At 29.8% G+C, this 23,406-nt stretch overlaps 3 protein-coding genes across 3 annotated transcripts; 2 read left to right on the plus strand and 1 right to left on the minus strand.

Moving 5' to 3' along the window:
- Nucleotides 1-1,280: 1,280 nt before the first annotated feature.
- Nucleotides 1,281-2,614, plus strand: LOC132942514 (uncharacterized). The gene is made up of 4 exons (XM_061010968.1): nucleotides 1,281-1,715; nucleotides 1,813-2,053; nucleotides 2,132-2,401; nucleotides 2,460-2,614. Exons 1-4 carry the CDS (start codon nucleotides 1,281-1,283, stop codon nucleotides 2,612-2,614), a joined length of 1,101 nt encoding a protein of 366 aa, XP_060866951.1.
- An 11,569-nt stretch (nucleotides 2,615-14,183) lies between these two features.
- On the minus strand, nucleotides 14,184-14,873 carry LOC132934059 (uncharacterized). Its single transcript, XM_061000337.1, has 2 exons — nucleotides 14,638-14,873; nucleotides 14,184-14,334 (listed from the first exon to the last, which is right to left on the minus strand). Exons 1-2 carry the CDS (start codon nucleotides 14,871-14,873, stop codon nucleotides 14,184-14,186), a joined length of 387 nt encoding a protein of 128 aa, XP_060856320.1.
- A 5,713-nt stretch (nucleotides 14,874-20,586) lies between these two features.
- LOC132934506 (uncharacterized) lies at nucleotides 20,587-21,409 on the plus strand. The gene is made up of 2 exons (XM_061000816.1): nucleotides 20,587-20,829; nucleotides 21,188-21,409. Exons 1-2 carry the CDS (start codon nucleotides 20,587-20,589, stop codon nucleotides 21,407-21,409), a joined length of 465 nt encoding a protein of 154 aa, XP_060856799.1.
- The last annotated feature ends 1,997 nt before the right edge of the window (nucleotides 21,410-23,406 follow it).

Consider the following 23,406-nt stretch of genomic DNA (forward strand, 5'->3'; position numbering starts at 1 on the left):
TTATTCTTATTTAATTATTATTTGTCTAATAATATTCCTACTACATGCCTATATGTAATATTATATTATAGTTATATTATACTTATGCATTGCATTTGTTTATAAGTAATGACAAAATATTTTGTATCTATAAAATAAGTTAAAACGTTAAACTTTTTTGTTTGTATTATTGCTATATAAAATTATAAAATATAATTTCAGTATGTTGACAAAAAGGAAATCATCTTGTTTATTTTTATACTTGTTTCGTATTTATACTATTTCCTCATTGTTTTATTAAAATAATCATTAAATCCTAAAAATAAATATGTTGGTGATGGTAACTCGAGTTCGTAATGAATATTGTAAACAATTATTATAGATGCCAAAATGAATTCTTTCTATCTAGTAATATTGTGATATTATCAAACTGTTATATAACTGTTATAACTTATATTATTATAACACTATTATACCTACTGTAAAAGTATTTATTATAACATAGTATAAGTTAAAACTGTTAAAAGTTATAAGCAATATATTTACCTGACTAAGAGCATCAATGAATTCTGGACAATCACTACCGATGCTCGATCTTGGCATTTCGTGGTCCTTAAGAAACATCAATGAATCAAAATACCATAGGTTGGGTTTGTAAGTTGTAGATATCATCTGTACCAGCTCCCGATTTCATTGATGCGACTACTTTTTTATATTCCTTGCGGAAACAACTGCGTAAAGAATTAATTTTTTTTGCCACGTCTTGTCTGTTTGAGTTTGGGTTTATTTCTTTTAGTTTCACGAGTAAAACATCATATGCTTCGTTATTTTATTTTTTTCACTATATTCTGATGACTTAACTTTCCATAAACATGATTTTCTCGGTAAAGTTCAATAAATTCGCTTAGAATCTTTTGTGGCCAATTTCGTTTTATAATTAATTAATTATATATGTATATGTACTTACTCTACTAATATAATATATTATATTAATAATTATAGTTGATATACGATGAATAATATTGGAAAGTTTTAATACAGGGACTATTTATTATTTATTTAATACGTGCAGTATGCCCTTGGTCTCGTTCGCGCCAATTCAAAAAATCAAGAAAAACCAGTTCAGTTCATGCCACGCCCAGGACTGAACGGGCCTTCAGTTTTTGCATACTTAAGCTGAGTACACACGTTCAGTCTTCAGTTCAAACTTAACTTAAAGTAAGTGTGTTCAGGTAAGTCGGAGTTCGTGATTTACTACACACGATTTGTATCGTTGATCAGTTAAGTGTGGCCACTTCATGATGAACGACGATTTGTGTTTAATTTCGACTGCTATTGCGTGCTATACAAAGTTGAAGTATGAACCAAACAAGTCAAACAAGAGCTCAAAATGGGTCAAAAATTGGTTGCAAAAACGAAGCACTTACTCTCATGTAAATTTATTAAACGATTTACGCCTAGAACCAGATGACTGGAAAAACTATTTGCGTATGGACGAGGACACATACATCGAACTTTTAAATTTGGTAACACCACTTATAAAAAAACAGGATACTGTAATGAGAACGGCTATCACTCCACACGAGAGGCTGTCAACAACCTTGCGATTTTTGGCGACTGGAAGAAGTATGCAAGATTTAAAGTACTCTGTAGCCATATCTCCGCAATCACTTGGACAGATAATACCTGAAACTTGTACTGCTATTTGTAAAGTTCTGTGGAGAGATTATTTAAAAGTAAATTAGTATTTTTATTTTCATATAATCATTTATATCATTGTCGATCTAGTTGTTGAATGTAATATTAATTTTGTTCGTTTTTAACGTTATGTAGTTTCCAAATTCAGAAGATGAATGGAAAGAAATTTCAAGAAAGTTCGAGACAAAATGGAATTTTCCTCACTGTTTGGGAGCAGTTGATGGTAAACATGTGTCCATAGCTTGTCCTCCAAAAATTGGTTCGTTTTATTACAACTATAAGGGATTCTTTAGTTTAGTTTTAATGGCGATTGTAAACGCCAACTACGAATTTATATTATGTGATTTCGGGACTAATGGTCGTGTCTCAGATGGAGGTGTTATTGAAAATACAAATTTTTATAATAAGCTTAAAAATAACACATTAAATATTCCATCTCCGTGTGAATTTCAAGGAAGTAAAAATAATTTACCTTATTTTATTGGTGATGAGGCTTTTTCATTAAAGCCAAATTTTTTAAAACCGTACAATCAAAAGGAACTAAATTATGAACGTAAAGTATTCAACTACCGGCTATCAAGAGCTCGAAATGTAGTAGAAAATGCCTTTGGGATTTTATCTGCACGATTTCGCATTTTTCATACCCCTATTAACATGAAATTAGAAAATATTGAAAGAGCAGTGTTAGCTTGTTGCACACTTCATAATTTTTTACGAAGAAATTGTAAAGATTCGTTTATGTTGTCTAATGAATAATGACAATTCTGGCAATATAAATATAGATAAAGAGGGACTTATTTTAACGAATTTACAACGTGGACATAACCGTCATGCTGGAGAAGAAGCCAAGGAAGTACGTGAAATATTTTTAAAGTATTTCAATGAAGAAGGGTGTGTTGCATGGCAACATAATCGCGTAACAGCAGGCAAGGATTAATAAATTAGGTAACTACTAATCTCACTATTTAAAACAATGTTTTAGTAAAAACAACAATACCGAATAATATTTAAAACTAAAACTTTACAATAACATATAAAAAAAAATTCAACCTTTTAAAATTAAATTTTATTAAAAACAACTTAACAGAGTAACTATTAGTTAAAAAGTTTAAATTTTAGTTACGTTAAAAAAAAACTTATCTTAATTTACTTATTTAACGTATTTTGGTATAAAAACAACAAATATTTACTTTTTATGATTAAAAAAAAAATTTAACTTCCATATTAAAATTGAAAAAAAACATTAATTTCCATATTAAAATTGAAAAAAAAACATTAATTTTCGTAAAAAAATTGAAAAAAAAACCATTAACTTTCGTAAAAATTGATTTCAAAGTAAATAAAAACCGTTATGACTTGTAAAGTTTATACCTTTTAAAATACATAAAAACTGATAAGTGCAATACACTTCAATTTATTTAAAATACAAGAACTCGCCTACATCATTTCCTGGTGTTTCTTGTCCGTTTTTGTATGATTGATTTTCATCAATTAGATTTGAAATTGAAAATAAGCGCGATTGTGCGGGCTGTAGATTTTGATAGACGTGCTCAACATTTTGTTCAGTACCTTGAAAAAACAATGGCGATGATGTACCTGAGATATGTATGGATTTGTCAGTAATTGAGTTGTTGACTGCTGATTTTGGAGCATTTTGATCTGGTATTTGCGGAATTTCAATACGTGCATATTTATTTAAGGTGCCCAACTGGGCCTCAAACAAGGCATCATAAATTATTTTTTCTGCGTAAATCCTCATCATAGGGTCTAAAGTTTGTAATTTTCCTGCGATATTTTTACCAGTAATATCATGGGCATCTTCAGGATTTGAAAACTTAAGTTTCTCTCCAACTAAAGTTAACACTTCATCAGCCTTGATATTCATCTCTTGTGAATGATTTTTTCTTTTACGATCGTTATTTTTGGTCAATGAGCTATTAGTTATATACGTTGCATACATACGTTAGGACTTGCCTGAACGGCCAGGCCTGTTCAGTCAAGTTTTAAACATAATCTAAACGTGTGTACGCAGCCATACAATAGTCACAAAGCAAATAGTATTGCCAGTGCCGCAACTACACCATTTTGGGCCCATGTGTAAATAAAATGGATGCCCCCCCTCCCCCGCTTGAAAATTAACTTATTCACTATTTTAAAATTAATTTTTCCAAATTTTAAAACATACTTTGAATTTTGAGTAATTACTCAATAATATATTAAAATCATCACACACAGTTTTCATTCCTTCAAATCTAACTCTTAACTGTAATAGTACTGTATCTACAACTGGGTAAAAGATAGTAACTCTAAAATTATCATCAGTTGTAGTAAGCCGGCGATCACTGTCTACTTCATCAAAATATTTTTTAGCATATCTTTGACGTGTTTCACTTAACTTGAAGGGTATATTCCACTTCATACACAAATTTCTTGAATCTTCTAATATTTGGTCATATTGATTCCGCAACTGTTCTATAATTAAAATAGCACTTTCTAATTGTGTTGATGCTCTTTGTAAGCTTAAATTTACTGATTGCATACTCTTTGAGACCACTTGTAAAGATTTTAAAAGGGGTTCCCATATACATAGGATAATTACAAATTCAGCATTTTCCATTTTTTTTTTTAAAGTTGTAGCCATATTTATTTCATCTTTTTTGGAACTTGAAAGCTGGATATTAGAAAGAGCTTTCAAAACATCAACAAACCTATGTTTTAATGAAAATAAAGCATTATGTCTTGCTTCCCACCGAGTAGGACACACTTGGTCTTGTTTGGTTATGTCTTGAGTAGAATCTAATATAACAGAAAAGAAACTACTAGATCTTATATTATTACAAATTAAATTACGTAACTCTGTAGATAAAATGTCTAACAACTCATTCTGAACAGACCAACTTAGATACTTAATTTTTTGATTTTCGTCATGTAAAATACTATTTAGAATAGGATCAAACTCTGCGAGTAATCGAACTGTTCTTAAAAAGTTTCCTTCGGTGGCATTCTTAATTTTAAGGCTTCCTTCATTTCCTCTTAAAGCACAATTTCCTGCTGTTATGGAAAGTATAATTTTTATCAACCTTTTCAATACATTCCTCCATTTCATTGCTTCGTCAGTATATTGTTTTTCTAAACTAGCGTCAATGGTTTCATTTTTAATCCAAATGGACCGAACTTTGGCAGCATCCAAATGTTGAATAGATGATTCATGTCTTTGAATACTTTGTGACAAGTGATTCCAATCATTAATACCATATATCCAATCCCACTTAAATTTGCTATAAGATCTATCAGCAAACAGCCAACATGATTCGCAATACACGCAGTCTAAGTTATAAGAATAACATAGCCAAATTCTTGGAATTTTTGTACCAGATTTAGTTGTTAAAAAATAATAACTAGATGAAAAACGTTTACCATTAATGTTTACTGGAAAGTTAGTATCTGGCTTACAGGGTCCATATAATAGCAAACTTCTTATTAAATTTGAATCAGTAATAGTCCATGGAAATTTGGCTATGTCTGTAGGGAAATCATCTTGGAGATTCAGCATACTATTCAAATCTATAATTTTTTATAAAGCATAAAAGATACAAAGATAATAAATTTGTGTTTACAAAAAAAATCAAAATTAAAACTATTAAAATGTGTACATATTAATTATAGTATAGAATAAAACAGAAATTTTTAAATCAAAAACATTAGGTATTAAAAAATATTTTACAACACTGAAATACTATTAACATAATATGCCTTAAATTTCAAAAATCAAATTTTGAGCTAGTGTACCTATACCTGTAGAAGTGCTAACATCAGAAGAGTTATTATTCTCATTCTCAGTTGTATTATTTATGTCGTGTCCATCTTGTTTTGAATCTGAAATACTTTTTAGATCATTTTCAGATATTTGTCCAGCACTTTTAAATTCTACATCACACTCCACAACTATAAAAACAAAATTTAATATGTTATTATTGTTTTATTTATTATATTACATATTAAGTAGGTATAATGATTAATCATAGAATTTGAAAAGAATTTGGCTGCTAAAGTTTTTTTTTAAAACTGTGACTGCTTGATAACCGAACTTTTTCTATACCAATATTCTATATGACTATATCAAACAATATATCTACAATTATTTTAATATTGTTATAGGTATAATCCTCATTGTTTTTTTATGTTTTAATATTGATAGTAATATTTTTTATTATAAACCACATTGATTGATGTTAATATTGAAATAAAATGTTTGTTATAACACTTTTAACTTTAGTCATGATTTTAATTTTTAATGGTTAAATTTGTAAATGCATATGGTTATATTTTAAATAGGTAAAGAATTGTTTTGAGATTTCATCTGGAACCCCTAATTAATATATATTTTGATCACAACCAAAATATTAATTTACTGTGCTATGAGACCCTAACGGAATCACATGGATTATAAATACAAAAGCCAATGAAAAAATCTACATTTATGTGCTAACATTGCATGTGTACATTTTTGAAGTTAAAAAATCAAAGAAAGTTTTTTGAAAAACTAGTAGCAGAGAGTTTAAATCCTGTGAGATCTAATGGGCCATGATAGGTATTAGGTACTATACTACTATGGCAGTCAAGTTGTTAATAAATAGGTTAAATAACAACATTTCAGTCATCTCTAATTTAATACCTTAATGGTCATTGGTCAACAATATATTATAATCATAAAATAATTTTGTACTTACCATCATTAACCTGACTGCATTCAAAAAATGTATTAATCTTCTTATTTGTTTTTAAAATATTACACTGTTGTTGATGTTTCTTTTTTCTTTTGGCTGCTCCACTTAGAGCTTTCGGTGCCATCGTTTATTGTAGAAGGTATCAGACGTCAGAGCATTCGATTAAAAAAGTTAATTATGTAGGCAATCATATAATTATTGTTTTATAAATTTAATTATTCAAATCAATATCGCAAGTCGCAACTAAGTTTTCACAGATGTAAATAAGATGGATATCTTGTTGACAGACTACAAACACCGACCGACGACCGTAGAAGATACCGTCTTTAGAACGTGCAATATAAAATCGAGCCCGGTCTCGTTTTTCCCGCATGACGAAAGGCGATTCCCGCATAACAAAAATAGACACCAATAATAAATTGAGACGCGTAAACACACACACTAAACCAGTCAAAATGCGCGTTACTTCGCATGACGCGCTTTAATCAGTTGCAACCAAACTATTTTTAATTTCAGTTATACAGGCGGCATAAGAAACGTATGATAATAATAATAATAATAATGTACGATAATGTTGTGTACATAATAAAACCGATCTATTGTTCAATCTGTATGAATAATTATTATTATTATTACAAAATTATTTTGTTTTATTTCTTTCTATATATTTTTAAATTTTTATCATTGGGCCCCCCCATTATCTGTTGGGGCCCTGGGCCCGTGTGTTTGACACACGCAACACACCCGGTTATTGTGGCACTGAGTATTGCGCGCTAACGCGTAAATGATCGCACTATTATGTAACAGATATCCCCCGATCCCCACAACCTGCTGTGTTCAGTGTCCAAACGCCGTTGCCCAAGGCTGCCGATGCCGTCAGCGCCTGGGTCGCGCCCGGCATCATAAAGGTAGGTTTACACGAGACGTGAGCCACGATCGTAGTCTTTAGAAGCGTGGTTCACGGTTTGTGTAAACAGACAATTCGTACTTCACGATCGTGGTATTATCGTCCACGAACCTGTCACAACTGGCTCGTGCTATTGATTAAACCATGTTAGATATTTCAGTCGTGAAAGCTCAATCGTGGTGTACTGTTTGTCTGATTATGTATATCTTTTTATAACATTTTGACTAAAAATACTTGTAATAACTTTTTGTAATAATTAAAATTATTATTATTACTAATTATTTTACTCAATTGAAAGTTATTTAATTATAATACATTTATTATTTTATTATTTTATCAAGAACATGAGTGTAAATAAAAACGTTATGAAAATGAATGACGAACAAACAATGCAATTTATAGACTATTATGAAAAAAAAGAAGTTCTATGGAACACTAAATTACAATCTTACAGAAATAGAGATGCTAGAGGCGAAGCTGTGAAAAGAATAGTATTAGGCATGAATATTGAAGGTTTATTATTTTTATTTGATTATGTTTGTATTTACTTGATACATCTAGTTCAACTAAAGAAAATAATAATATCATTTTTAAGGTTTTGGACCTGATCACGTTATAAGTAAATTTAAAAATTTAAGAAGTTCATATTGCCAAGAACTGAAAAAAAATTGCAACTAGTAAAAAATCTGGAATATCTTTAGAAGTTGTTTATGTACCGCATGTAGTTTGGTTTATCAAAATGAACTCATTTTTAAAACCGTATGTGACTATGAGGGATACATGCTCAAATTAAGTAAGTATAACATTAAAATGTATATTTCAATAATTAATTACAAAAATCAAATGTGTTGACTTTATTTAATTAATTTCCATTGCCAAGGAACAGCTCCATCTCCGTTGAAATATGCACAAAGTCATCTCTAATTTTCTTGGCATTTGTACATGCATTTCTGTGATTTGTTGGTTGAAAATCTACGATGCAACTTTGATTTTGTCTCCATGATCCATTTGTGATTTCATAGTTATAATCTTCGTGATAAATAAGACCCGGTGGTAAATAAGCTTGACTTGTTTTTCGTAACCAATTATGTATTGCACAACAAGCGAGAATAATTTTATTGACTTTATGAGGTATCAATGGGATTGGTCTTTCAAAAATTCTAAATTAGATGTTAGTATACATAAAACTTCTCTTATCTCAGTGTAACAGTTTTGTATTTTATCTAATGATGTGTACTAATATGACCAACGAGTTTCTACAAGCCTTTCTAAATTAATAACTTTGATATTTTTTAGATTTTGCGCTTGTATAAAGAGTTCATATCTTGTACTACCATTCATAAGAAATTTGTAGAGATCCTGGACAGTTTTAAAAAAGTTGACTATCAATTGAACATTTTAAATAGTATTTATGAGACAAAGATTAAGTCTGTGTGCATAGCAATGGATATATACAGCATGTGGTATAACATTTGATATCCTTTGCTGTATCCCTGTATATTTGCCACTCATTACCGATGCCCCATCGTAACACTGGCCTACACATCTGTTAATATCCAAATTATTATCTGCTAGTATTTTGAAAATTTCTTGAGCTAAATGCTGTGCATCACACTTTTTCATATGGAAACAACCTAAAGCCTTTTCATGTATATTAAAACTTTCATCAATAAATCGAATAATAAAACTCATTTGTTCTATTTTACCAGCATCTTTAGTTTCATCAATTAATATCGAATAATCTTTAATGTTGGACATTTTTTTCAAAATATTTTCTACTGTACATTTAGCAAGAACAGGCTATCTGTTCCGTTTGAGACAAGAAATTGTTAATTTTCCAACGCAAGAAATATGAAGAATCGCTTGGGCCGAGTTCTAGATTTGTATACCAGCTATGTAATAGATACCCGAGGGATGACGATTTTGGCGTGAAAGTGGTGGCTTCAAAGATCATTTACATGGATAACCAAATAACAGAATTATACGGGTCAATGGAACCTGTCACAGATGATTTTTGTCTGGTCCAATACGAGAATATTCAGTTGTGAAGTCACAATCTACAGGCCCAAACTAAATGGTGGCTTGGTCCCGAAAATTTCGTGAATCAAACACAGATATATTGTCTTTATGAAGTGACGGTGCTATTGGCCCACATTATTTCGGACCAAACAACAAAGATTGTATTTGTCGTTCGTGTGAAATTAAAAAACTGGACATTATCGAGAAGCTCGAGAACAAGGTACAGATTGCATAATGTCGAATTCACACTGCAGTGAAAAAGATTCAGAAAGATTACACAGAGAAAATGTATTTACATGCAATGTGTGGGAAAATTTTATTGTACAAATGTTGGGTGTGGAAGACACATTGCTTCCCATATGGTCCCGATTCATGAATGTGAAGAATGTCATAGGGTTTTCAACAGGAAAGATACTCTTTATAGACACATAAAAAATGTTCATATAAAAGTGAAGCATTATTGTGATATATGCGGTTGTCAATTCATCACAAGTCATAGCAAAATTAGACACATCAACAGGACTCATAGCCAAGAGGATACCACAGTCCACTGTCCAAAATATCCTTCGACGTTTTCTTACCAACTGGACCTATGATAACTATACCATGATAACTTAAGACACGCTCTCTTAAAACCGTATATGTGTAAGGAGTGCAATCAACGATTTGAAACACCTTATTTGCTTCATATACATATTATGTTTGGTAACAGTATTACCCACTTATGAGAAATCTCGTTTTTAATTTCGTATCTTTAGTTGATTAATCTTAAAATTGAACATATTATACATTTTTAACCAAAAAAAGATTTGCAAATGTTTGCGGTATTGACTAATTTTGTAAAAATCTGTATCTACTTAAAATACTTGCATAAAAAAATAATCATACATAATGTATCTTCATTGTTAAAAAATTGCTATTATAACAACTTATGAGGAACCTTGTATTAATTGTTCAAGCTTTTAGACCAAGCGAAAATTGATTGATTATTTTTTCAAAATTTCAAATATCTTTAAATGGGTCAAAAAGAGTCGAAATATTTTGAACATTTTATCATGTAGGCACCTACAGAAAGTTATAATATTTTATCATGATCATTTTGTGAAAATTTGAAGTATCTATTTATAGTTAAATTTTGAATTACAACAAAATATCGAAAATCGTTTGAGGAGAAATTATTGACTAACGGTTGAATATTCATCGTAAAAAAAGAATTTCGAATGCATACAAGAAATGATTCCAGTGTTGGGAATAGATAACAAATTCATAGATAGTAAAAATACTGATTACAAATTGTTTTTACCACATAATATTACACTTAAATAATAATATGCTCACATATTTTCAAACACGATAAAAATCAAATATTTCCAATTTGAACTAATCGAATAGAATAATATGTATTTTAATATATTTCGTAGTGTCTTGTACATAATGTTTCTTTGAATTGTTTGTAAACCCTACGTCCCGCGAGTCACAGCACTCACGACATGTACCCATATAACGTACATAATATTGAGCACACATACTGACTGTATAATAGTAATAGAATTGACGTCTCGGCATCACGCGATCACTGCTGCAATGGGATGTAAATTGTAAACGTACAACCACCAACAACCCACCACCGATTTAAATCATCTGCCACCGTAGACACGCCTATGTCCACACCACTGTAGGACAAGGAACATATTATTCAATGTAGTTATAACAAAAGTACTATTAACAGTTACTGTGTATTAATGTTTTATAAAAAACATTGTTTCAAGTCGTTCCAAAACAAAGTTTTTATTAAAAATTTTGTTTTTTAAACGACTAAACCGTTAGTGATAACAACTCTCCTTCAGTGACATGGTGAATGGTAATTTCATAGTTTTATCTTAAATAGAGAGGTGGGTGGTAGTCGGTGGGTCCCCTAGTAAATGTAATATGATATACTTAATAGGTAATCAATAATGATCTGAAATATAATGAGTTATATTATATTAATACATTATTATGCAATTTATCCTTGGGATATTTGTAACTTGCCTCTGGAAAATTTTCAGTTCGCCACGTCACTGCTTTTCTTCGACAGTACAAATTATTTTATAATAATAGTATTATAAGACAGTATATTATAGGTATTAATAAAACATTTGCCTTTTTGCTTGCAGACTATTTTACCTGTCACTATTGTGATAAACAATATAAAAAAATCACTTAATGCTCACATAAAAACTCACGAACAACTATATGATTGTACTGATTGCAAGAAAGTATTAACAAGAAAGTATACATCAGAGCGCCATGCAAGAACTCAATATCCTGCAACTACACCAGCTGCTACTACTTCAGGAACTCCAATACCTATCAATTGGACTGTTGATATTATGTATGATGTTAGTTCCAATTATTTATTAATGGGTGCAAACACTATTTTAATCACGGCCAATAAATTGAAGTCCTTGGGTAAATAACTATGAGGTTAAATTGTCATTTTTTTTAAGACTACTTGATTATTAGCTAGTTTTGACTGTGGACAATATTCCACGCCATTATTTTAACTTGCAATTCACTATGCCATGCGAGAGGTTCAAAAATAAATCAAAAATGAACTTCGTTTTTTTGACACTCGCAACCCCATACGGTTTGTGTGGTACGCGTTTTTATATGTGAGGCACAAAGAACCCAGGTGGTCACCCATCTGGGAGCCTGCTCGACCGCTGCACACATTACTATATTAGTGACTGCGTCCAATCACCGCGCTTCACTAGGTGAACTCTAATACCAACCACGTTAAGTTGTATATTATATGTTTATATATTTACCAGTTTAAATTCTTGCCAAATGTATTATATGAAACATTTGACATATCAACAATTATTGCATACAATATTACAATCCTTAATATAGCAATAGTACTGAGTAGTAAAATATAAAATTGTATATACAGATAATTGTAAATTGAATCATTTGTTGGTCGTTGCCACATCGATAAAATCAAATATTTAAGTAACTTGATCGTCATATTTAAAAGGTGATTTTGAAAGGATTTAATATTGATACTTGTATATTTTAGAAATATAAGAAAAATATATTGGGTTAGGTACGTTATGTTATTTGGTATTAGCAAGACTTAAACAGTTAATCTAACTATTAATTAATCATAGAAATAATAAACTAGGTATAGGATCATAGTCAAATACAATTTTAATGTTTAGAAAACCATGTAAACATTCAAATTAATAATTATGTATATTCTTATAACGTATCCACTACCTATACAAAGTGTGACAGTATACCTATATGAAAAAAAAATTAAATTAAATATGTCCAATTATGTTCAATTATTACCTAATAATCGTTAGAATAACGATCAAATGTGTACCGGTTATTAGGTATTTTTTCATTGCTCAACATTTTAAAAAACCCAAAATATAGATCTATTAAAAAATTGATAAAAGTATACAAATAGTATGTATTAAAATAATTAAAAAATATAAAATGTATCAAAAAAGGATAATGAAAGGATGACTGAACCAAAAAACTTGAAAATTTACCCATGTGTAATGTAAATTATTAAATATTCAAAAAATAAATAAAAAATACTCTATGAGTCCCAGACTAAAATACTAAAATATTAAACTCATTAGTAATACAATTAACCTAAAACTATAAAAGTTATAAATACAAATTTAAAAACTATTTTTAATAAACTATTATTTTAATACTTACTTGAGTTTAAATTTTGGATGAGTAACAGCTGCAAGTATAATTGATTTCTTTGAAATCATGGAACCAAATCGTGCATTCACACCATCTAAGCAGGCTGTAGCTAACACTTTACAACTACCACCTGATATAGATAGTTTTGATAATTTAATTTTAAGCCAACTAATTGTAGGTAAAAGGTATCCCATACACATAAATTTATCCCCTTGTAGCAAATCAAGAGCTTGGGCTAGTGGTTCCATAACCTACAAAATCAGGTTTTTTATTAATTGTATTTATTTAAGGATAAAATATATTATTTATAATAATTAATAATCAATTAAAATTATTAATCTATTAGTCTAGTTATCTACCTTGCAATAATCTGACATAAATGACTCATCTTTTTTGTCAAATCGAGGAATGTTTGCTTTATCACAAATAGATTGTAATTCCAGTTCAGATTTTATCAAATTTTCATATAAACACTTGACAGCCTTATAAGTGGAATTCCAACGTGTAGCATTTGGTACAACAATGTAAATATTTAACGAATCGTGGATATCATCAGCAATTAGACTAGTGCGTTCCTGTTTGTTCCATAAAGATTGCATTCTAGCAAATGTGATCCTAATTTGCTTTTTGTAAATGGAATCAGATAAAGCTTTTTCACTATCTTTAGTGGCAATTAAATTTAGAGTATGGCTAGCACAGCGATGATGATATGGTAATCGATACGCTGAATCGATGTTTTCTTCTTCAAGAATATTACCTATTTCAATAACTTCAATATATTCTTCAATTCCACCATCATCAAGTTCGCACTGACTTATAGTTACATCTTCTTGCTCTCCAAAAATACTGCAAAAATCATAATATAATAATAATAACTAATATAGGTATTAAATTAAATAATTAAAATAACTAATAATTTTATGATTTATGATAAAATAAAACCTACATGCTAATTTAATATTTTTATTAATAAAATAAAACTAAAAATTAAATTGTATATTTTAAAACAATACACCAATTAGTGGCGATTATATTTATATTAGCAGATACCTATGAATTTCCTACTATTATAACTGAATATTAATCTTACCGAAAAGCCTTGACAAAGTTAGAGCCATTGTCCGTTACTACATTGATTATCTTATTTAATATGCCATATTCACAAAAACATCGTTCAATATTTTTGCTAATGTATCATATGTGCATCTCCCTTTAATTCTGCGACAAGCTAAAGCAGCAGATTTCCGATCAAGAGTTTCAAAATCAAACCAATGAGCTGTTATCCCAATATAACTTCTGAAAAAACATTTTTTTATTATTTTACAGTTTTAACTATAGCTTATAGACTCTATGTCACCTACTTATATGGCCTATCCAAACATTTTATTCAATACATAAAATAAAATATATATTCATATTCATAATATAGAATGTATGACTTATGTAAACTTAATTATTTAAATATTAATTTATATAGCCATGTAGGTATTAATATTAAATAAAACTAAAATATTTTTTTTTAATTTAAAAATGTGCCCGTTGAACATATCATTCAAATATTAAATTAAGACAAATCGATAATAATTAATAAATAATTACTTTTTAAACACAGACCAACAATCTGCAGTTGCACAGACATGTTTTACTTTTGTAGATATTAACTCCTCTTTCACGTTTTTTCGTATATTTTCTGCGTTTGTCGATACTCGAGACATGAGTGTTTTTCGTGTTAATGAACGTCGATTAGGAAATCCTTTATCAATTATTATTTTAAATTTCTCTTGTTCAATTGTACTGAATGGGTGATTACCACAAACTATGAATTCTGTGATCATAGTATCCAAACATTCTGAATAATATAAATTACAAATTACAATTTACAATAGTAAAAATTGTTTGCGGGTATATTATACATGTATTATTGTAATATCTTACCTTGACTAACAACTTGAGGTCGGTTGAAAGCATTAGCAATGGACATTTGTTTTTTATATGAACTTTGGCCAATACTTGACTCGAGTTCATGTTTACGTTTTTGCCCTTTTTGGTTATTTTTATTTAAAAGATCTTCAAGCTCTTTAAGTTTTGTGGAATGTTTCGCCTATATTCAATAGTCAATAATAAATTATAAAATATAAACATTTAAAAATCTAAATAATAATCAGCCTGTATAGGTCTTATTATTTATTAATATTTATTTAATCAAAATTATACTGTATATTATTATTTTAAGAGATTACATAGATATATGAATAAACTGAATTAGGTACTTACAACAATGTGTTTTTTCAAATTTGAACTACTTGTAATCGAAGTAGATAATGTTTTCAACTTCACGCATAATTTACATTTAACTACAATATTTTGGTTATTTTTAGATAAACATTCAAAAAATGTATTATATGCACCCCACGGTAGTTCCATTTCCATAATAAAATAAATTTAATAAATCATAAAGCGAGTAGCGACAGTAAACATTAGAACATTTTAAAAATGTATCACAATTTACAATTGTGTAGTGAGCCAGTCCAGTGAGCGAGTGCTACACAAATACTGAAATAGATTCAACAATATATCAATAAAACTAATAAACTGGAAGTGGAAGTGATACGACGGGCGACGGCATGTCGCGACGCCTGGATTTTCTGGTTTAATTTAAAAATATTGTTAGTACAGTCCAAATATAGATAGGTACTAGGTTATTAATGTTATTTTCAACAAATGACCACTGTGATAACTGATAATATAACTATGAATTGTTTATTGTTGACATAAGCTCCGGCCTACCAATAGTTATTATCGGTAATCCGTAACACGGACATACCATATCGATGTACATATTTTATCAGATGTGATCTAAAAATAAATAAACTATAGCAGTTGGCAGTTGCTGCCTGTATAGGCTATAATCGATGTTTATAATCAGTTAAATTGAAAATAATATTAACACAAAATCGTATATTTATATAATTATATTAGATTATACTGTGAAAATTGTGTAATTACATAAATACCTACTTAAATTATTAATATAGGTACATTTATAATGTAACGCGTTCTTTTGCTAAGTTACTTCTAAATAATTAACGTAGTTACTCTTGCGTTACCCAAAATTAATAATAACGAAGTTACCATAACGTTACTGAAAAATGTAACTACGTTACAGTAACGAGTAACGCACGTTACGTTACTACCCAACACTGAATTTTTATATATATTACTATATTGGGTAATTTATTTTTAAAATTAACAGCGTTGTCTGTTGCTAATCACTATTATTATTATTTTAATTTCCATTTTCTACTGCGACCTGCGACTATATAAAAAGTAAGATGCATGACAGAATAGATCTATTTCGTATATTTATATAATTTGTTATACCTATGATTACCACTATTATATTTAAAGTCACACCTCAACCACCAGCGGTGTACCGTCAATTTATCGTAAGCAATTGATCGCAAGTCAATTTATCGCAATTACAATTTGCCGCACGATAATTATTGATCGTTAACATAGCTATATAGGTTAAATTAGGGCAATTTTAAGGCAAATAGTATTTTTTCTTAACATTATTCGATCGTTAAAGATCGAGTGGTATCTAACATTGTAGTCGTACCCTATTTATCAGTCCATATTATTCTCTAATAACCCGATAGTCGTATAGATCATCATGAAACGCTACGACAATACATTAGTACTGACAAAATCGTCAATCGGTATACTAATAACTTCGTGCAGCTGAACGTACTGTACATATAATATGGCTTTAGAATACGTATTAATCGAAAAAATAATTTTATGTTTATTTATCAAGGTTTTTTACACGTAAAAGAACGAGAACATGACAATAAAATATAGGTACTGGAAATGTTCAGAATATAAAAAAATTCACTGTAAAGGTTGTGTACACGTATTAGACGACTAAGTCACTAAATATATTGAACATAACAATCATGTTCCAAATGCAGCAAAAATCGAAGTATTATTCCAACGTTCTTCCTGGTGTTTACATATTATTACTGCCAGATAAAAAAGAAAAAACTTATCGTCACATGTTTGAAATTTATTGGATGTATTATTTCAATATAATATAGTAATTTATTATACAAATTAATTCACAAAGTTTTCTAAAACTATTATTTTAGAAATGATACCTGTTTCAAATTCCCGGTTAGGTATTAAATTCTAAAATAATACCTATTATAATATCGATAGTAATAAATAATAAATACTAAATTACGTCATTAATTATTTTAATACAATACAGATCTAATAGTAATTATAATATAGAATAATAATTATAAATAATTTCTAACCTGTGCTACATGTGTGTTAGTATTACCCAGCCAATTATGAAAATACGCCGAAGTTCGATCATTTTCTTTTTTTTTTTCGAGAGCTTTTTTCCGGAACTCTATTAACACTTATACTTAAACTGTAACATTCATTAGATACCGTCCAGTGAACAGTGAAGAGAACGCTAAATACTGTTATAATAAATAAAACTGTTAAATAGCAGAAAATACGCACACACGAATACGCAATGCTTGGTTATCGGCTTATCGCTGTGCAATTAGTTCGTCTACGTCTACGACTGACCGATACAATAGTATACACTATACAACATAAGTTTATCTTAATTGCAGATTGCCCCGATTGTGTTTTTGGCTATTTTCAGGAAAATCATAAAATTGAAAGTATAATATAACATAATATGTCGAATGTCTTTTCTTAATCATTACCAGTGTGACTATATTGAATTAAAACTATTTAATTTGAAATACTTGTGTAATTCAAAAAAAAAATTAAAATATAATAAAAATGATGAGTTTAAAATTTGAAATTTGCGCCCTCTATGATAAGCGCCCGGGGTACGGGCCCCGGATGGCCTCCCCCCTAGATCCGGTATGGATTTAGCTTCCACAAATAATGCTATAGAAGGGTGGCACAATTGTTTCACATCACTTATAAATGGTATGCATCCTTCAATTTGGCGATTTATAGATGCATTAAAAAAAGAAGAGAGCATTAATCGGTTTAAAATCGAACAATATGTAGGGGACAACGAGCTCCCCCCCCCCAAAAAAAAAAAATTACCGAGATAGAGCAGCTAAAATAAAAAAAATATGTACCAATTATAACAATAATACAAATATTGAAGATTTTCTTCGTGGCATTGCATACAATTTTCAATTGCAAGTTTAATTTTTAGTGTTTTTCATTATTATATACCTACATTGATGATTTATTATTATTTTTTTTTATTCAATTAAATGTACCAATTTTTTCGATTTATATAAAAAATATTGCATATTATAATTTTAAATTGAAAGTTTAGTTTGTTAAATTTTTATATACCTAACAACATTTTTTAAACATTTTTAATCTAAGACGAAAAAATATATATTTAACCATACATTTAACCAAAGTTGTGCCAAATTTATTCAAATTAAATATGTACCTATTCAAATTAAAAATTATTCCTAAAAATGTTATTTTTCGATCAATTGGTGTGCGGTAAATTGTAATTGCGATCAATTGACTTGCGATCAATAATTTGCGGTAAATTGTTTACGACCAATTGACATGTATCCACCACCAGCACCCACGAGACGCCACTGACTGAAATATATTATGATAATTTCCAAATACTTGGTTACAGAAATATCTGTTGATTCGTCTAGCAATAGGCTAAACTTATTATTACCTATATCGTTTTTTAAAAATATCAGGAACGCGATACAACGCAGATGGAGTTAAACGAATCGACTTCTGGAAGAAAATGTAATACATGGTGTAATGAATACGAATATAAAGATGAAACACTTACATTCGGAGAAGCATAATGGTGTAACATATACAGGTATGCATATAAATTAATTTAAAACATTGTTGAAAGATTAGAAAATACATTTATGGTGTCCTATGCCGTACGTGATGGTATTACTGTACAATCCAATAGGAAACGAGGATTGCTTTTGAAAGACTTATTTACAAACCAATATACTTCCGAATTGACTGTAATTAATGCAGCGTGTACGGCTCAATTCAAGTTAAACAAATTGTTTGCCAAATTTTCCTTCACTGTCCCAACCTTGGTATGTCCTGTTTATTCAAATAGATTTTTAAGGGAAGAAATAATTGTAACAGTCAATTTACCAAATGATTATTTAATTTTCTTACAAGATATAATGGAAGGTTTTAATTTTACACCATCACATTGTAAAAATTGTGACACAAGTATGACACAAGCCCTGGACTTTAAAGAGCATTTAATTATCGAACCAGTGGTACCTCTTACTCAACAGCGAAAACTTAAAAAAACTTCTGGACTTAAACACTCAATTAAAGGTTATCCTCCTATCTTATCCTATTCTTAAAGTGAAAAAAAAGTTATTTTATCTAAGAGGAATTTTAAACTTTATTTCGCCAATTCCAAGTGCAATAAATGCAGTTGGACATTATATTGCCTACTGTTGTAGAGAACCAAATAAAACATGGGAAAAATATGATGATTAATTTCAACAAAAATCAAAAACTGTAGACCAATAACCGACCAATAACCGAGGCACTTAACTGTCAATATTTAAAATACAGTAAATAATTTTAAATAAGTAAAAATTATAATAAATATTTTGTAGTTTAATATACGAATAAATTGAAAATAGTTAACAATTAGGTACTTTAGATAGTACCTTCGCACCCCTGTCGACCGATCAACAGGTCAAGCTGGTGGCTGGTGTCAGGTACGATGTAGATGTCTGCTGCCACGAGTGTCCTTTCGTTGATGCTTAGGTACTGTTTCCCCCCGATTGTAGTGGTTTCCGCATTTACGCCGAAACCCATAGTCGTAGTCTTGTCGGGTAATCTGGGAAATTGGGAAATCTAAGCACTCCCTCGTAATATGCATACTGATAATCCCGAGTCGATAAGGCCATTTATGGCATGCACCCCATTTAGGTAGGTACACTTGTTTTTCATGTAAGGTGCCACCACTACGTCAATCCGGACCTATCGATGTGCACGTATGTACTATTGTGCGGTAGGGCTGCACACCGAGCCGGTGGACGAGTTTGCGCATGTCTGTGTGTGCGCGCCCGAACGGCGACCAACACGCAACGCGTCGTGTGCGATTACTTAAAGCCGGGTTCACACGGAGTCGTAAACAGGTCGAGAATACTACTCGCTCTGCGCATGTCTCACGACTGCTTGATTTTCACGACCGATAATATACGACCTCCAGTTCACACGAATTAGTGTCTGAAAGGCGTCGCGACCAGAAATGTATCGCCGCTGACAGTTGTTCATGGTACGTTTTTTTATTTATTTGTGTTTTTTTTGTGTTTAATCACGGCTAAACGGGAAAGTGCAAAAATTGTGTGTGAACTTTTAATAAATGAATTACAACGTTTGAAAAATGTTTAAAAAAAGAAACGTGTGTGGGTCCGTGATTGGATAAAAAAACGAAATACTCTTGGTGCCACTAATAATATATGTCGAGAATTATCATTGGAAGATCAAAGTAGCTACAGAAACTTTTTTAGAATGGATCCAAGTCTACATTTATATTTGCTCTGTAAAATAAAAGTAGCGATTCAAAAAGAAGACACCAATATGAGATTGGCGATTCCAGCAGAATGTAAACTTAATGTCACCTTAAGATTCTTAGCGACCGGTGATTCATTCTCCAGTTTACAATATTTATTTAGAATACCAAAAAACACTATAAGTACATTTATTCCTGAGGTATTCGATGCGATTTACAATGCTTTATTTGACTTTTTAAAGGTAAGTTCATTGAAAACATTAATAATGTAAAAAACGAAACAATTATACGTTAGCAAACTATCCTTTTTTTACATTTTTTAGGCACGATTTTGTTTTTTTTATAAGCATTATAAGTTTATATTTTTACAAATATTGACATTTATCAAAATCTTGACAATTTACAAATTATTTAGTAATTATAAATTTATAAAATTTATAAAATTTAAAACAAGGTTCTTACTGTACCCAAAAAATCTAAGTAATACACTCTTATAAAGCATGCAAAAACACACAAATTCAAAAAAAAATTTAAAAAATCGAGAAATTGCTAAACTAGAATTATGCCTAAAAATAATAATTTATTGATGGGTCATTTTAGGTGCCAAACTCCGTAGAAGAGTGTAAAGAAATCGAAAAAGGTTTTAATGAAAAGTGGAATTTCCCAGGATGCATTGGAGCAATTGACGGCAAGCATGTGGCTATTCATGCTCCAATGTTTAGTGGAAGTGAGTATTATAATTATAAAAATGCATTCAGTTTAATACTTATGGCTGTAGTTGATGCCAATTATTGCTTCCGTTTCATTGATATTGGAGCTTAAGGACGTCATTCTGATGGTGGTGTTTTTGACCATTGTTCTTTAAGACATGATTGAACAAAATAAACTACATATCCCAGAAAACTTTGTGTTGGTGGGAGACAAAGCGTTAAAAAAAAAACTATTCTCGACATTGATTGTAACAAACTAAATAATCATTATGTAAATGTAGGTTTTAATCTAGCGTCAAACATACCAATTGTAGAATCGAAAACTAAAAGTAAAAATTGTGTTAATTCTATTTTTCTCGAACTCATCACCCCAGATGAAATAATTCTCAAAATGTATTCTCTTAAAAATAATATCGCTCCAGGTTCCGATAAAATTAGTGTGAAATTATTAAAATCAGAACATTCATCAATCGCAGGACCTTTATCGGTTATGTTCAATTCATTTATTGAAAAGAATTACATCCCTAATGAGTTTAAACACGTGTTGCATATAATATATTTAAAAATTATTTAGAAAATCGAACATGTTGCACAAAAACAGGCAGAATTAAATATGAAAAAAAACTAATTACTTGTGGAGTTCCGCAAGGAACATGTCTCGGACCTTCACTCTTTATTATTTACATTAACAGTTTAACAAATCTTAAATCAAATGGAAATTTAATTCTTTTTGCAGACGACACTGCTTTAGTAATAGAAGCGGACAACCCGACAGATCTATATAAAAAAGCTTATATCGATCTTTTTAAAATTAGGAATTGGCTAATGGAAAATAAATTATCTCTCAATATCTCGAAAACTCAATATATAGATTTTTCCGAAAAAATAGACAAAAACATTAATTTGATAATTCATGATTACTTTTGTAAAAATACTTGTAATTGTCAGAATCTCGAAATTGTTGAGGAATATAAATATTTAGGTTGTATAATTGATCGTAAATTAAATTGGAAGCCTCAAATTGACAAAATTAATAAATCCCTACCTTCCTTTAATGTTGCCAGAGAAACAAGTTTTAAAAAATCTGTGTACGCTGCCTTAGTCCAATCTCATTTGCAATATTCAATAACTATATGGGGAGATTCTTATAATTTAACCCAACTACAAGCTTTACAAAATTATATTACCACCAAATTTAATATAAAAAATGTTGCGTCCATGCAAGAGCTTTTCGATCACAGATTAAAAAAAGAATTTTATGAACTTGATTATTTAATATTGCAATATTTTGAAATATTTACGTGTTCCTAGTGGGTATTTTTGCTCATGTGTCGCTCAATATATTATTATTAGCCTACTTTAATCTTAATTTTAAATTTCATCAATATTTTTTTTATATATTTATATTTATATTATTTACATATTATACAGTCATACACATTCATTAAATATCTAACATTATCGTTCCGGAAACAACTCCAACAAAATTCTTGTGGCTTAACGGTGCCGATTCAGAATAATAGGCATTTTAGCAACAACATTATCAGGTTATTCGCTTCCGTTAATGTAATGACATTAAATGTATCATCGTATATTATTTAACATTGAATGTTTATCTTTGTGGATGTTGTGTGTGTGTGTGGTGTGTATATATATTGTATATTATACATCTGAAATAAACATAAAAAACTTTAACAGCAACATCTGAACGTAAACATATTGACGTCTTACGTTATTACGTTGTAACGTTGTTACGTTGTTGCGTTGTTACGTTGTTACGTTTTTTGTTGAATTTTGGGATTGAGAATTTTATTTTAATGATATGTTAGTAGTCAATTTCAATAAATGGTACATTCCTGAAGACAAAGTGTGTATAGACGAAAGTGTGGTTCCTTTTATAGGACGATTAGTCTATAGACAATACCTGAAGAATAAAAGACATCGTTATGGAATTAAGATACTCAAACTATGTTCAAAAGATTTTTATACTTTGCGTTATAACATTTATGCCGGGAAAGAAGCAGTAAGAGAAACTGACGTGTCTTATACAATTGTATTAAAGTTAATGGAGCCATATCTTAATTTTGGACGAACCTTGTATACTGACAA

The sequence above is a fragment of the Metopolophium dirhodum genome, chromosome 1 (assembly GCF_019925205.1).
Source record: "Metopolophium dirhodum isolate CAU chromosome 1, ASM1992520v1, whole genome shotgun sequence".
In the NCBI taxonomy this organism is placed as follows: Eukaryota; Metazoa; Arthropoda; class Insecta; order Hemiptera; family Aphididae; genus Metopolophium; species Metopolophium dirhodum.

What these genes read in the sequence shown, in the direction of transcription:
- LOC132934506 (XM_061000816.1), top strand. Translation starts at nt 20,587, where the DNA reads ATGGATCCAAGTCTACATTTATATTTGCTCTGTAAAATAAAAGTAGCG. An exon ending in CTTTATTTGACTTTTTAAAG is followed by an intron (nt 20,830 to 21,187) that starts GTAAGTTCATTG and finishes GGGTCATTTTAG; the next exon opens with GTGCCAAACTCCGTAGAAGA.
- LOC132942514 (XM_061010968.1), top strand. Translation starts at nt 1,281, where the DNA reads ATGAACGACGATTTGTGTTTAATTTCGACTGCTATTGCGTGCTATACA. An exon ending in TGTGGAGAGATTATTTAAAA is followed by an intron (nt 1,716 to 1,812) that starts GTAAATTAGTAT and finishes AACGTTATGTAG; the next exon opens with TTTCCAAATTCAGAAGATGA. An exon ending in TGGTCGTGTCTCAGATGGAG is followed by an intron (nt 2,054 to 2,131) that starts GTGTTATTGAAA and finishes GTGAATTTCAAG; the next exon opens with GAAGTAAAAATAATTTACCT.
- LOC132934059 (XM_061000337.1), bottom strand. Translation starts at nt 14,873, where the DNA reads ATGATCACAGAATTCATAGTTTGTGGTAATCACCCATTCAGTACAATT. An exon ending in TGTTGGTCTGTGTTTAAAAA is followed by an intron (nt 14,335 to 14,637) that starts GTAATTATTTAT and finishes ATGTTTTTTCAG; the next exon opens with AAGTTATATTGGGATAACAG.